The sequence below is a fragment of the Lytechinus variegatus genome, chromosome 1, assembly GCF_018143015.1.
Source record: "Lytechinus variegatus isolate NC3 chromosome 1, Lvar_3.0, whole genome shotgun sequence".
Taxonomy (NCBI): Eukaryota; Metazoa; Echinodermata; class Echinoidea; order Temnopleuroida; family Toxopneustidae; genus Lytechinus; species Lytechinus variegatus.
Genome location: NC_054740.1, coordinates 26,304,411 through 26,318,087, shown reverse-complemented (window position 1 = coordinate 26,318,087; position 13,677 = coordinate 26,304,411). Strand labels below are relative to the sequence as shown.

The 13,677-nt window shown below is 37.0% G+C and overlaps 2 protein-coding genes across 2 annotated transcripts; one reads left to right on the top strand and one right to left on the bottom strand.

Annotated features, from left to right (window-relative positions):
- Positions 1–252: 252 nt before the first annotated feature.
- LOC121406352 (coelenterazine h 2-monooxygenase-like) lies at positions 253–7,470 on the bottom strand. Its single transcript, XM_041597389.1, has 3 exons — positions 6,868–7,470; positions 6,132–6,207; positions 253–1,297 (listed from the first exon to the last, which is right to left on the bottom strand). Exons 1-3 carry the CDS (start codon positions 7,297–7,299, stop codon positions 783–785), a joined length of 1,023 nt encoding a protein of 340 aa, XP_041453323.1. The 5' UTR covers positions 7,300–7,470; the 3' UTR covers positions 253–782.
- Positions 7,471–8,868: 1,398 nt separating this feature from the next.
- Positions 8,869–12,510, top strand: LOC121410240 (coelenterazine h 2-monooxygenase-like). Its single transcript, XM_041602183.1, has 3 exons — positions 8,869–9,535; positions 10,118–10,193; positions 11,116–12,510. The coding sequence occupies exons 1-3, from the start codon at positions 9,074–9,076 to the stop codon at positions 11,628–11,630; spliced, it is 1,053 nt and encodes a 350-aa protein (XP_041458117.1). The 5' UTR covers positions 8,869–9,073; the 3' UTR covers positions 11,631–12,510.
- The last annotated feature ends 1,167 nt before the right edge of the window (positions 12,511–13,677 follow it).

Here is a 13,677-nt window from a genome sequence, read left to right as displayed (position 1 = left end):
CAAGTAAAAAGTTTTGTTCTAGGTGTATCTAAATTCAATTACGTCTCCGACACTACGAAAGGGGAGATGGGATTGATCTATCAAGGTAATGTGTTTGAATCATACCACCTCAGTATGCATACATATTAGAAGCTTGCATGACATCTAGCTAGCTGAACATTTTCATACAGAGGAAATTATTTTTATATACACTGTAGAAAATTTATCCTTAAAATAAAAGAAGTTCCTGCAGCAGTGTCTCGAGAACACCTGTAATCATACCAGATTGCGTAATCTTACAGGAAATTGGTATTTGGTGTATGGAACCTTACAAATTTCCTGTAAGAAAACATTCTTTTCCCACTTTTTAACAAACCTGTTCAGGTAAATTGCAGAAAAATTCCTGTTTTATGAATTTACAGAATGATTCTGTTTAATATTGCTTTCTGCAAAATCTTTTTTTCCCTGTAAAATCAGGGTTTCTTTGAACAGTGTAGCTGGAATCATGGTTCAGAAAAAAAGAAGAGTTTCATAGGCTATATGAGGCGACATCTACATAGTCTTTTCTTAGATTGAACAAACTTCAAAAATTGTTTTATGCTATGTACAGTCCCACCGACGAACCTACTCCAAACCGACTGATGGCATGCCATTGGAAATTACGCAATTTAGCATAGTCGGTCTGGAGTCGATATTATTGGTATGGTGGTAGCGTTATCAAGCATAGATATAAAATAGCCCAGTTTTTAGGGGGGATGTATGTAAGTTTGCTACATTCTATAATTCATTTCCAAGCTATAAATCTATTCATAAATTTCTGATAAGAATTCCTTGATGTGATCCCCTATCTGGATGGGAGAGTCTTCTTGGAGGAAATGGTGGCCCTCGCACCTGACCTTCTTCTGGTTGGGCCAATCTTCGGTGATCCTTTCGATCCAGTCACTGAAGAATCCAGGAGTGGCCAGGATGCAGAGTTTGGGTAGATCCGCCGAGTCCTTGAGGAAAGCGTTGTAGGCCGTAGCTCTGACGATCATTTCGTCCGGGCCATCACCCAAGATGGGGATCTCGCGAGGCCATGTCAGGGTCGGACGTCGGTCCTCCCCGGGGTTCTTGAAGGGCTGGCGGTAGGCATCCATCTCCTCAACCCGCAGCTTCCGGATGACGGCGAAAGGGAGGAGCTGTTCCACAAACATGTTCTGCTTCAGGACCATCTCTTCACCGGCCTCGGAGCGGATACCCTGGAAGGTTTCCCGCAAGCTGTCGTCGAAGAGCTCCCACCCTGGAAGGGCTTGTATGAGACTCTCCATATGCACCAGACCTAAAGGAAAGGACAATGTTCACAATTACAATCGGATATTACTACTCATAGTTTGGCGGTGACTTTGCTCAAAGACAACCCCTCGATCCCTGGATATAATAAAGTCCATCAGAATAATTGTTATAGAAATAATGTATGTTCTGACATAATTGACTAAATGTAGTGTCCATAAAACTTCATTAAAATGTCCGTTATTCACATGTTATTTTATTTCATTTTTTATTTAATATAAATTTATGTTAATAAAGTTGGTTGTGAACCCGGGCTGTAAATTCATATTTTGACTCTTGGTGGTTAATATACGCACTTGGTACCCAAAACAAATGTGAAAAGTTATATTTTTAAAATAAAAAATGTTCACAAATCTCACCAAAATTGTGTACTAAATTCTTCAACTCCCTTAAAAAATTAAAAAGTGTTCCAATGACAAACTCAGTTTGTTCGCTCCCTCAATTTAGAGTTTCTTTTAAAAAAAGTTACACGTCTCCCCCCCCCCATCCTCTAAAAAAAGATCTGCATATACGGCCATGAGTAAATTATCTTTTTATGTGAATCTCTCTCCTGCATTCTTCCTCCGCTAAGGTCGGAGATCAACGGCGCTGTTCGAAGGGCCGCTATTCATTTAAGGCTCTCATTGATGCAATCATGAAGTACTGAGTAAGTTTTGACGAGTTGTGTGGAGGTTGCGTAAGAAGTATAGAATAAGCGTATGTAATTGGGCTTTTGTGTTGCTGCTAATACGCTCCGGAGGTAGAAAAAGGACCGAATCAAGAAATAAACATCCTCTTTTAGATATTTTAATTTGATATGGAACTTGAAAAGCCCATGTGTAACCCCCCCCCCCCCCCAGTGGCGGACCGTGACCCCGAGGAGACAAAGCATTGGGGGGGCACGGCATTGTTCACACACAATGCAGTGCCCCCCAATGCTTTGTCTCCTCCGGGTCACGGTCCGCTACTGCCCTCCCCCCCCCTCCCGGGAAACCAGACGTCCACCACAGTCTGGCGACTGGCTAACCCTTTTTCTGTTCGAGATGTGACCAGGATATTACGTTATATATTGCCATTCAGCAAAAAGGGATTTCCCCGCAATTGAGAAGTTGTATATTTGTATTAGAGAGAGTGCCGTGTATTTTTGCGAATTATCTCCCCAATAAAGTGCCAAGAATCGCCGGCGGAACAAACTGGTCGTGTTTTGAAGCCCGGTTAACTTAGGTCATGGTCTAACTCTGTGCTGAAATTATAGACAGCCAAGAATGTCATAACTTTGTTTTTAAAAAAAACTGTGCATTTCATTTTTTGGTTGCAATCCTTTATGTTTGGATTTGAAATCAATAAAAATAAACTTGAAACTTGAAACTTTTGTCTATTTCCAAACAGTGGCGAAACTGTGGGAGGGGGACGGGGTACGTGCCCCCCATCGACTTGCAAAAAAAAACGGGAGAAAAGGGGGAAAGAGGGAGAAAGAAAGAGAAACGTAGTGGGGAAGAAAAAATTATTGCATAATTTGTTATTATATTACATAAGAGATATTTTTTCATAACTTTATGACAAATAATTTGCTTAGGGCTTATGTGTTTACACTCCTGGTGCTCGCATTGTCTGTTAAATGAGATAAATAATCATGTTCAAGGGGATAGAATGGCACTAAAACATCCCGTTTTCACACTTCTAGCTTATTATTAAATGTAGTTGCATATGCTTTTTTATGACCACGTAAAGTGGTTGCCTCCATTTTAGGTATGAATGTAAAACATTTCCAGTCCGTGCTTACGTTTGCAGCAGTGAATTGCTGAGATATTTATGCTCTTCATGAATTCTTGAATAAAACAGTTTTCAGGGGCCGCGGGAGCGGGGGGGAGTTGGCTTCAGACCCCCCCCCCTTTCAAATTTTTTTTCAAAAAACGTATAAATGACCATATGATTGTGATTTTTACATGGTCAGCCCCCCCCCCCCAATTTGAAAACCGTTCCGCGGCCCTGGTTCTTAAAGTGTCCCCTTTTCGGGTCTGAATATCAACAATTTTCAGCTCGCGCTTCGCTCTCGCATCATTTCGGTTAATAAAATACGTGTGGTCTTCATGAATTTCAAAAACAAGCATTAGAATGCATCTCTTCATGTCTGAATATCAAAATAAAATGTTAAGCTCACTTCAATGTCTTAGTGAGATGCGTATCATGTTCATGGCTACAAAAAGTTCTTCATGTGTTAATGTGTATTCTAATATATATATATATATATATATATATATATATATATATATATATATATATATATATATATATATATATCCGCACGCGATTAAAACTCGCATTAGATGACTATGGTGAAAAATGAACTCGCATGCTCGTCATGAATTCCGAAAAATAGTCCTTACAATGTTCGTTTGGGGTGGTGTCTTTATTCATTTCATTTATTCAATTTAATTAATTTCATTTATTTATTTATTTATTCATTTATCCAACAAAATTTATAATGCAATAATTACAATAAATAAAACATAACATCAGAAATATAAATGACGTAAATATTCAAATGAATCAAATATAAAGAATATACCTCTGATACAGAAGACGATATTTCCAATTTTATAATAACAATATGCAAGATATGTTGGGAAAATGGACTGGCCCACTGAAAAGCAAAGCTTGTAAAGTGTGGACCGCTCAAGAAGAAAAAAAAGTATATCACTTAATCTATATGGGCCAAAGGAAGCAGCAATACAAAATAGATAATGAAATAAAGATATAAAAAATTATTACAGTAAAGGAAATTAATATTAAAAGGTGAGCAGAGACAAAAAAGACACGAAGACAAAACAAAACAACAACAACAACAAAAATAAGACACACAAAACAACAGAGTAAAAATAAACAAACATTGCTGCACAAACTGCTAAAATCAGAAAAAAGGAGAAATGGAGAAAGAGAAAGGCAAAGAGAGTGAGTGAGAGAGAGAGGGAGAGAGAGGATGAGAGAAGTGTAGTCAATCTAACACAATCACCGAGGGTAATCTGTAAACAGGTAAACATTAAATGAACAAACAAATTTTAGAGGTAAAGGAATCAATGTGAGGTGGTAAGACTGTAACAAAATGAATTCTAATTTTCTTTTAAATGAATTAAGAGAAGAAAAACTTGATATCTGGGTGAAGAGAGTTCAAAAATGTTGGGCCCCTATATATAAATGTATTTTGAGCGAACAGCGTTCTAAGCATAGGCAAATAAAGATCATCGCGACGTCTAATAGAGTAATTGTGTGAGGAGCTGTTTTTTAAGAACCTGTCATGAAAAATAAGAGGAAGCATATTATTATTGTATTGGTACATAAATTGCCCAAGCTGGAGTAGGTAAAGATCACCGATCTTCAAAATTTTGTTTTCGTAAAAAATAGGATCAGTGTGGAAACACACATGGGAAGAAAAAACAAGTCGAAGTGCTTTCTTTTGCAGCAATAAAATCCTGGTAAGTAAAGTTTGATGAGTGTTTCCCAATATAAGAAGACCGTAAAGAAGATATGGTAATACTAAAGAAGAGTATAGTGTGAGTAAGAAAGCTAGTCGACAGGAGGAACATTCTTAATTTATTCATGACACAATATTACGAGAAATTGTTTTGCAAATATTGTCAATATGACACTTCCAAGAAAGTTTATTGTCTACAGTGACACCTAAAAATCAATATTCGATACACATTCCCATTGAAAATTATCAAACTTAATACTATTAGGTAATGAATTTAAGATGTTACTATACAACATGTATTTTGTTTTTTTCTTCAATATTAAGAGAAAGTTTGTTACTTCTAATTCATTCGAGTAATTTTAGGCAGTTCTTGATTGATTGTTTGAACAAGAGAGTGTGGGTCTTTATCAGAAAAAAATAAATCGGTGTCATCAGCAAAGATTATGAAAGACAACATATCAGATGATCTGCAAAAATCGTTATTATATATTGGGAAAAAATAGGTCCCAAAAGGCTTCCTTGTGGCACACCGCAATTAATGTCCTATAAGTTGGAAGAATGGTCATTTAGTGAAACAATTTGTTTTCGATTGGAAAGGTAATTCCTGAACCACTCCAAAGCCTTGCCACGTATACCATAATGAAAAAGTTTGCTAAGTAATATTTCGTGGTTGATTGTATCAAAGGCCTTGGATAGGTCAAGGAATATACCAACCATATGAGAAGATTTATCTAAGACATGAGCTACCTTTTAAATGAATGACAAAAGAGCATGAACGGTACTGTGTTTTTCTTTAAAGCCGAATTGAAAATTTGAGAATATATCATGTTCTTTTAAGAAAGTGAAAGTTCGAACATATGTGATTTTTCTAAAATTTTTGAAAAACACGGTAGTAAAAAGAGATTGGACGATAATTATTAACACTCAGCCTGTCCCCCTTTTTATACAATGGGATAACTTTAGCGATTTTCATAGAATCAGGAACTTGCCCGTTAGTTAAATATGAATTAAAAATATGAACTAGGGGAATAACAATGAATGGAATAATTGCTTTTACTATAATATTATTAATATCGTCATATCCAGAGCTTTTCTTGTTGCCTAAGTTAGAAATAATGTCCATAACTCCATGAATATGCGTTGGATTTAAAAAGAGCTATAAAAAAGCTTTAGCTATACATTAGGCACTTTACAGTTTTATGATTATATGTTGGGTCCCCATGCCTCTGTATTTAGGGGCACCTAAACCATTTATTATAATGATAGATATTTTAAAATATGTATTTGTGAAGTGATTTGTAATTAATTCACTAAGAAAGAATTTTAATTAAATTGAATTGTATAGAATTGAAAATAAGTGTAATTTGCTGACCTTCTAGTCTATTCCTGTGTTCATTGGACCAGTGAAATCCCAGGCCTGAACCCCAGTCATGGCACACTATGCTTACCTGAAAAAAGAAAGATTAATGATTTTATATAGGTGAACTACTCTCGTTTTTTTTTTTTGATTGCCAACAATTGGTGTCATAAACTTTTCGTAGGCGAGTGCTAAAACTTTCCCCCATGTTCATTAGTCATAAAAGTTGTGTTATATAATTATTTGCATGTTTTAAATAAAATCATCAAAAACAGCAATCATGGCAATTAGTTTCCCCGTCACATAATCTACAGAAAATCGACAACATCGGCTTAAATGTTAGTGTAGCATCCATATCAGAAAATATAAACATAAGAGTTGCATTTTTATACCATTATATTTAATTCAGCGTGCAAAGGGAGCGAAGGGAGCGAAGTGCATGTACTATTGACCTTTTGTACTTCCTTCCTTTAAGGAAACTCATTACTCGTTTAAATGACAGTTCAAACGCATGCGGTCATTTTAGCAACTGTATGAATAGAGTAAATTAGATAAATAGTAAAAGGAAGATAGTTATGTACTTATTTGTTAAAAACAACATTTTAATCTTGTAATAGCAATGGTATATTGTCCCCACAGTCCCCTTTGTTTTTTAAATTTATGAGGACAAAACTATTTCTTCCCCACCCCTATTTCTTAAAGCCATAGCAGGGTGTTAAATCTACCCCCTTTAAAAAGTCGCGTGAAGTACCTTTTCTGGTAAGTTGACGGTATCAAACCAAGCAGATAGATATCGGTAGTGATCAACAAAACGGTAGGAATGGTTGGCGAGCTTGTTCGAGCGTCCCTGACCAATAAGATCAGGCGCAAGACACCGAGCGACGGGTTCCACGCGAGGTATAATATTCCTCCACAGGTATGAAGACGTCGGGTTACCATGAAGGAATATAACTGCGTGTTTATTGCCACTGGTTTTTACAGCATCCGAGTCGTAATACGACATCTTCTCACCCAAGACCTCGGCTGTCTGACATTTTCCCCACCACTCGTCGGCCGTTACAAGCGGTGGTAAGGTGGACTGAGACCGTGATGAGACAACTGTGGCAACTCTCTTTACCCTGGTAGCCACATTCTTGTATCCAAACAAGGTTTGCAGACGACTTACTGCACAACGGACCGCCATCTTAGCAATTTAATCAAGAACAGATCATACTTCTTTCCCGGCGTCAAGGGTATTGGGACCTTTAGACCTAGCTTTCTAGTATGTTTGGTATATAAATATTATCATATGGGACGTGAATGTTGCTGTATCAATATTTGCATCTATTGTAGAATAAAACGGTATAGCTGAGGTAATCGGGAAAGTGGCAATGATGTATAATGACATGTTTATATTTCAATGACAGTATTACGAGAGGGAGCTCGAGATTGCGCGTTGGGGCGATGTATTCAAGAGAGGTGGCTACGGGGGTGGCTACCAAGAGAAGGGTGTTTAGGTGAGAGGGCGGATGGAGGTAGCTTGATAACATCGAATAATTCTATCTTAATAACCTATTCTAGTTAGGGAGGGAGCAAGGGGCGGCGGAGCGAATTTAGAAGTGAGGGTGGGCAGAGAGGAAAAAGGGCATTTTTTATTTCGAAAAGGACACTATCTTAAAAAAAGAAAAACAGTAGTGAACCGAAATTTTTGAGGAGGCTAGATGAGTCATACACGTAAAATTATAAGAAGCTGCGAGCGAGCAAAAATGTTGACATTCTTAAAACGAAAATGCAATTTTAAAAATATCATATTTCACCCTTCTCTCCTTCCTTTTCTTCCTTTTTTTTTGGGGGGGGGTCGTAATTTTTTTTCGGGGGGGGGGGGCTATAGCCCCCCATCAGTATGTCACTGCCGCTTACAGCTACCCCACTCACATGACTAATGAAACTTAAGGCACGTAGGATTATTTGTACAAGTTTTTTTTTTTCTTGATAAGTTGTAATTACTAAAAATATGTGTTTCTTGTTTCCAAGGGATACTGTTAACACGTAACCGGTCCTTAAAGGGGGCACAGAACACGTTCGTAATAGGCACATTCCCTGGCTAAAAAGGGGCACTGATTCGAGAAGGAGCACTAGAGGTAAGAGAGCAATTATTTCTCACACATTAAACGGGTCCTCCTCAACCACCCCCCCCCCCCCTCAGGTTCGCCGCCCCTGGAGGGAGCGTAATCAAAGTTTATAATTCATTTAGAACATACTTCCGTAGCAATTTTCGGCCAGTGGCAGTACCGAGGGAGGAGGGGGTTGGGGGCCCGGTTTAAAGAGGGAATACTGCAAAAGTACAAATGCCTCTCTGATCAGATCCATCCCAAATTGCCTCACCCCCCCCCCACTTGCTCCAACCCCCTATTTTTTTTTTAATTCCTGCACCGCGCTTGCACCAGCTGTTTCCTGCCAAGCGAAAAGAGGGTCAAAATGCAAGAAATATATATATATATATATAGGTGGGAGGGGGCAGCAGGTACGTACGGATTTGGGAAAAAAATGAAGTATATAGCTATAGTGGGCTGATCGAACCCCCCCCCCCCCCCCCCCCCCCCCCCCCCCCCCCGATCACAGATTTGATCATAGGTATTCGTACGATGATTTAGAACATTACACAGTAAGATATTCCAATAGTCTCAATATTAGCATCAAATTCTACTACATTTTATTCTGAAATCGGGTCGCAGACCAGTCGTAAGGTGTTGTGGGTCGCCTTTATTCTTGCTGAAGTCCGGACAGTCGCTCTGTATTTTGCCTTTTATTTTAAGCTCCAAGATACCTTACAATTTGGACATTGACCTGCATGTAAACAACGAAGTACGATTCGATGGGGAATTGATCAATTGTTGATTTAATTCGGGGACAGTGCTTGGCTAGACTTATACCCTGGATATCCAGATATAGACGTGATATTATATTGCTGCTGAATCATGCTTAGAAAAATGGCGTTCAGTTCTATAGGAAGACTGCAGACCGACGTTGGCCATTTCAAACTCGTGCAGCAGACGTCGACCAGTACCAGCGGACAGCTCGTCGCAAGGCCCGCCGCAGCTATGGCGTCGCGCAACCAGTCAACGATACCCCTGGTTACAGCAGATGATTGGTGGGGAAAGTGCACGAAAGTCGACGTTTTAGGGGAAAAGATGTCATATTATGATTCGGATCCCCAAAATAGCAACAACAAGCATGCATTAGTCTTCCTTCATGGCAACCCGACGTCGTCATATTTGTGGAGAAATGTTATTCCTCGCGTGGAACCCATCGCTCGATGTCTTGCACTAGATCTTATTGGTCAGGGACGCTCCAACAAGCTCACTAACCATTCTTATCGTTTTGTTGATCACTACCGTTATCTATCTGCTTGGTTTGATTCTGTCAACTTACCAGAAAAGGTATAGAAATGAAAGAAACCTGCCAGCTGTGATAAGAGTTTTGTTTAAATAATGACTCTTTAACCATGAATTATTAATATAAATTTAATTTCATTCCATTTGATTTTTCAAGTACCTTTTGCTGTATATACCCAGTTGTTGTGTCCAGAGGATCAATTTAAGAAAGTCATTAGAAAAAAATTACAAGCGATCTTTCATCAATTATTAGTCAAAATGTTAGGAAATAGAACAAAATACAAGATGATTACAACTAATTCATATCTTAGTGTAATCCAAAGACCCTAAAGAGAAGGCTTCAAAAATATGAAATGTCCAAACACCAGACCCCCATCCTAACTTAAGAATAACTTTTCCAGTTAGATCATTTGCAATAACAAATAAAAAATTGATGAGAAATACAAGTTGAAGTAAATGAATACTGCTAAATGATGACTTCATATTCATGTAACTCTGAATCTATTAAATGGAAATGATTACATAGTCATAGGCAGATTTTTTTACACATTTTTAATATCTTTTTTGATTTGATGATTCAAATGATACATTTAGTAAAGAAATTCCATATGTCATTTTGTTGGGCAGGTTGGCATAGTAGGTCATGATTGGGGCTCTGCACTAGGATTCCATTGGTGTAAGGAACACAGAGAAAGAGTTGAAGGTAAGTTGATTAGTATTGGAGTTCACTTTGAAAATAATTCAATTTTTAAAAAATTGAAGGTTTGATTAAATTCCATAGTCCTGAATTTTTAGAAAGTAAAGTTTTGATTTTTTTATGTCATAGACAAGTAGCTCCTCCATTTGTTGTGTGATACTAATCATCCCTGAGCATTTTCTAAAAAAGTTAAGAGTAATTTCATTTGGGGACATATACATAGGACATAATACCCCCCCTTCTATACAAAACCTACATGTATATTTACTGACATGTGTCATGTACCATTGATATATAGATTAATTTGTATGACATGACACATGGAAGCTACTCTTACATGACCTCTTTAAAAATTCTATGATATATTTTCATTAACACTTAAATATTTTTCTCTTCTGTTCTGCTCTTATCAAAACCAACTTATTGTCAGGATGAATTTCCCCCTTCAAAATCACTCTGAGAATGGGCTTGCTAAGACAAAATCTGCAGTTTTAAAATCTTTTGCCAAGGATGAGTATTGCAGCTGCCCTAAATTTTTTGTTCATTGTGATTTTTCTTAATAAGGAAACAAATTGTGATTTTGCCATTGTCATTGTCTTAAGTGTAACAAATCATTTTTTTACTATTTTATTATTTTTTTTTTTTTGGGGGGGGGCTCATACCAAATCTGATGCTTTGGATTGAAATTCAAATCAAAATAATAAAATGGACTTTGGTATGTTGGAAAAGGGAATGAAAGTATTTTCTTTCCACCAGGTAGATGTTAGATTATCATTAGTACGTAAACTTTCCTTGTAGGAATTACTAGTTTTTAATATGCCGAAACTTATTATCTATATCTGCTCTAGATTCTGTTGATGTTGTCCATTTACATAGTAAGCATTTCATTGTTTTTGGCAAGGCTTTTTCATTATTATTTTTTCTGTAGGTCTAGTCCATATGGAGAGCGTGGTGGGCCCTGTCCCGGGATGGGATCGATTCCCAGATATGGCCCGAGACTTCTTCCAGGCTCTGCGCTCAGAGGCTGGCGAGGACTTGGTGCTGCAAAAGAACTACTTTGTGGAGCTTCTCCTGCCCAGGGCTATCATGCGCGAGCTACGTCCCGAGGAGATGGATGCATACCGCGAGCCGTTCAAGAACCCTGGTGAAGATCGGCGCCCCACCCTCACCTGGCCACGGCAGATTCCAATCATTGGCGATGGCCCGGATGATGTGATTGAGATAGCTAAAGCGTACAACTCCTGGCTCAGGGAGTCTGCCGATTTGCCCAAGCTCTTCATCAGTGCAGTTCCAGGATTCTTTAGCGAAGGGATCAAGAAGGGAACTGCTAAATGGCCAAACCAAAAGACTGTTGAAGCCGAGGGTTTGCATTTCCTACAAGAGGATTCACCTATCCAGATCGGAGATCATGTCAAAGATTTCTTGTCTAGTATTTATAATTGAAACTCCATTCTTGGGATTTCTTAATTCTACAACTCTCTTCAAAATATCAATTGCCTGTATTCTGACTTTGCTTTATGGTATAAACCTTTATACAATTATGGATCATACATGTACCATGAGAAATCGGCTATTATTTATTCATATACTGTTTAAAAATTCAAACTTTTATTTCCATGATTCAATCATCTTGATTTGTTTCAGATTACCTTCAAGTCCATGTGTATAAACTTGGAGACTGATACATCTCCTATAATTAGCATATGGTTCAGCTTCCTTAGGAAACCAAGCACTGCAGATACAAGAAACCTGTACATGCTCAGCTGTGCATGAATACATACTTTTTTTATCCATTTTGCAGCTGATCTTTTTCTGTGATTGGATGATTTAAAAGCAGATTTTCTTTCATGAAATATATGTACAGAGTCAAAAGAGGCCTAAGCTTTCGATCCTAGCAGAATCTTCTTCGGAGGCAAAATGACCAATGAAATATATGTACTTGTGAATGTGAGTCTTACTATTCATCTAGTAAGATTCTAATATATAAGACTTAGAGATATTTTTTTTCTGTCATCATCATGTTAAAATATTAAATCATTTGAGTATTTTGTTTTTATAAATGTGCATATTATTGATTGCTCATTCACCATTCCTTTTAGTTTGGAAAGTCATAACCGAGGAATCTGTGTAGAAGGTTGTAAATCCTACTCTCAGGGCAAGATGACCAATACTTCCAGAAACACTTTTCAGTTGAAAAAAAAGTATACAAGCTGATATAAAAATCCTCCCAAATGAGAGGGGGTACATATTTTCACTCTCTCTGTTTTTATATGCATGCGCTATTTGTAATTTTGGCAAAACAATAAGTTACTTATATCTTTTTCTTCTTAAAAACAAACTTAGCTTCAAGCAGGATACATGTATTTTCTTGTGTTCCAAATAATTCTGAAACATTTTGTTCTGAAGAAAAAAAAAGTTAACTTGTATCTATTTTGTCCTATTCTAGTATTTTTAAATAGAAAATATGGATCAGTTGAATCAGATTGCCATTAAAATGCCTTTTTAATAAATGTGATTATGTAAATGTAATAATTTTGATTCACCTGTATTTTTTGTTTTCTGTTTCACTTCATTTTTTTTAGATCGATAATATGGTATCCCCCCCCCCTTTTTTAAAATAGAAAGCCCATCAGCCTTTATCAAAGAAATACACACACCAAAATTAGCCATGTTGTGTTATTGATAAACAGTTAATTAATTATTGAACAAATTTTGTTGAGAAACACATAGGTTATCAGCTCCCAGCTCTTGACCTTTACCTTTGAAAATAAACACTTCAAATTTGTATTAAGTTGGTATGCCAATGATTACTTATCTTTTAATTCATTGTTAGACACAGGAAAGGATTTTATTTTGAAATATATCATAACGATATAATTATTCAAAACCGAAGAATATTTGCCAATTAGTGTCCATTATTGAATTTTATACATGTACCTTCTAGCTTCTCAGCTATTTTATTCTTGCTTAATATTTTCCCCACTTCTCAAATGCATAAGGGCGTACAATCTGTGTAATGCACTATAAACAAATCAAGGCTTGTAATAAATTACGGTATGTGCTATTATCACCATCATCATCATTATTGTAAAATGCATGATTAGATACCTAATTAATAGAAAAGTCAATTAAAAATAATTGAAAATGAGTGAAACGCCTCTGGCTGTCTAGCCTGCATTACGTGATTCCATATAGCAGCAGTGCTGACTTTGAAAGCAGCTATCTAATAATTATTCCCAAAAGAAAACACTCATAATAAAATACTATGTCCATTGACCCAACTTGACCTTTGACTATGATCATGTGACCTAAAGATGTGTGCAAAACAATCAAACTTGATTACCCTTATATCTATGTTTCATGAACCACATGTGTAGATCCATAAACTTTTAAAGTTCTGATGCCAATTCAACAGATACCCCCAACTCAGCCAAAGTTCATTGACCTTTGTCTTTGTGATGACATTTCAAAGTTGGAAGTTGCAATAAGA

What these genes read in the sequence shown, in the direction of transcription:
- LOC121406352 (XM_041597389.1), bottom strand. Translation starts at nt 7,299, where the DNA reads ATGGCGGTCCGTTGTGCAGTAAGTCGTCTGCAAACCTTGTTTGGATAC. An exon ending in CCGTCAACTTACCAGAAAAG is followed by an intron (nt 6,208 to 6,867) that starts GTACTTCACGCG and finishes TTCTTTTTTCAG; the next exon opens with GTAAGCATAGTGTGCCATGA. An exon ending in ACACAGGAATAGACTAGAAG is followed by an intron (nt 1,298 to 6,131) that starts GTCAGCAAATTA and finishes CCTTTCCTTTAG; the next exon opens with GTCTGGTGCATATGGAGAGT.
- LOC121410240 (XM_041602183.1), top strand. Translation starts at nt 9,074, where the DNA reads ATGCTTAGAAAAATGGCGTTCAGTTCTATAGGAAGACTGCAGACCGAC. An exon ending in CTGTCAACTTACCAGAAAAG is followed by an intron (nt 9,536 to 10,117) that starts GTATAGAAATGA and finishes TTTGTTGGGCAG; the next exon opens with GTTGGCATAGTAGGTCATGA. An exon ending in ACACAGAGAAAGAGTTGAAG is followed by an intron (nt 10,194 to 11,115) that starts GTAAGTTGATTA and finishes TTTTTTCTGTAG; the next exon opens with GTCTAGTCCATATGGAGAGC.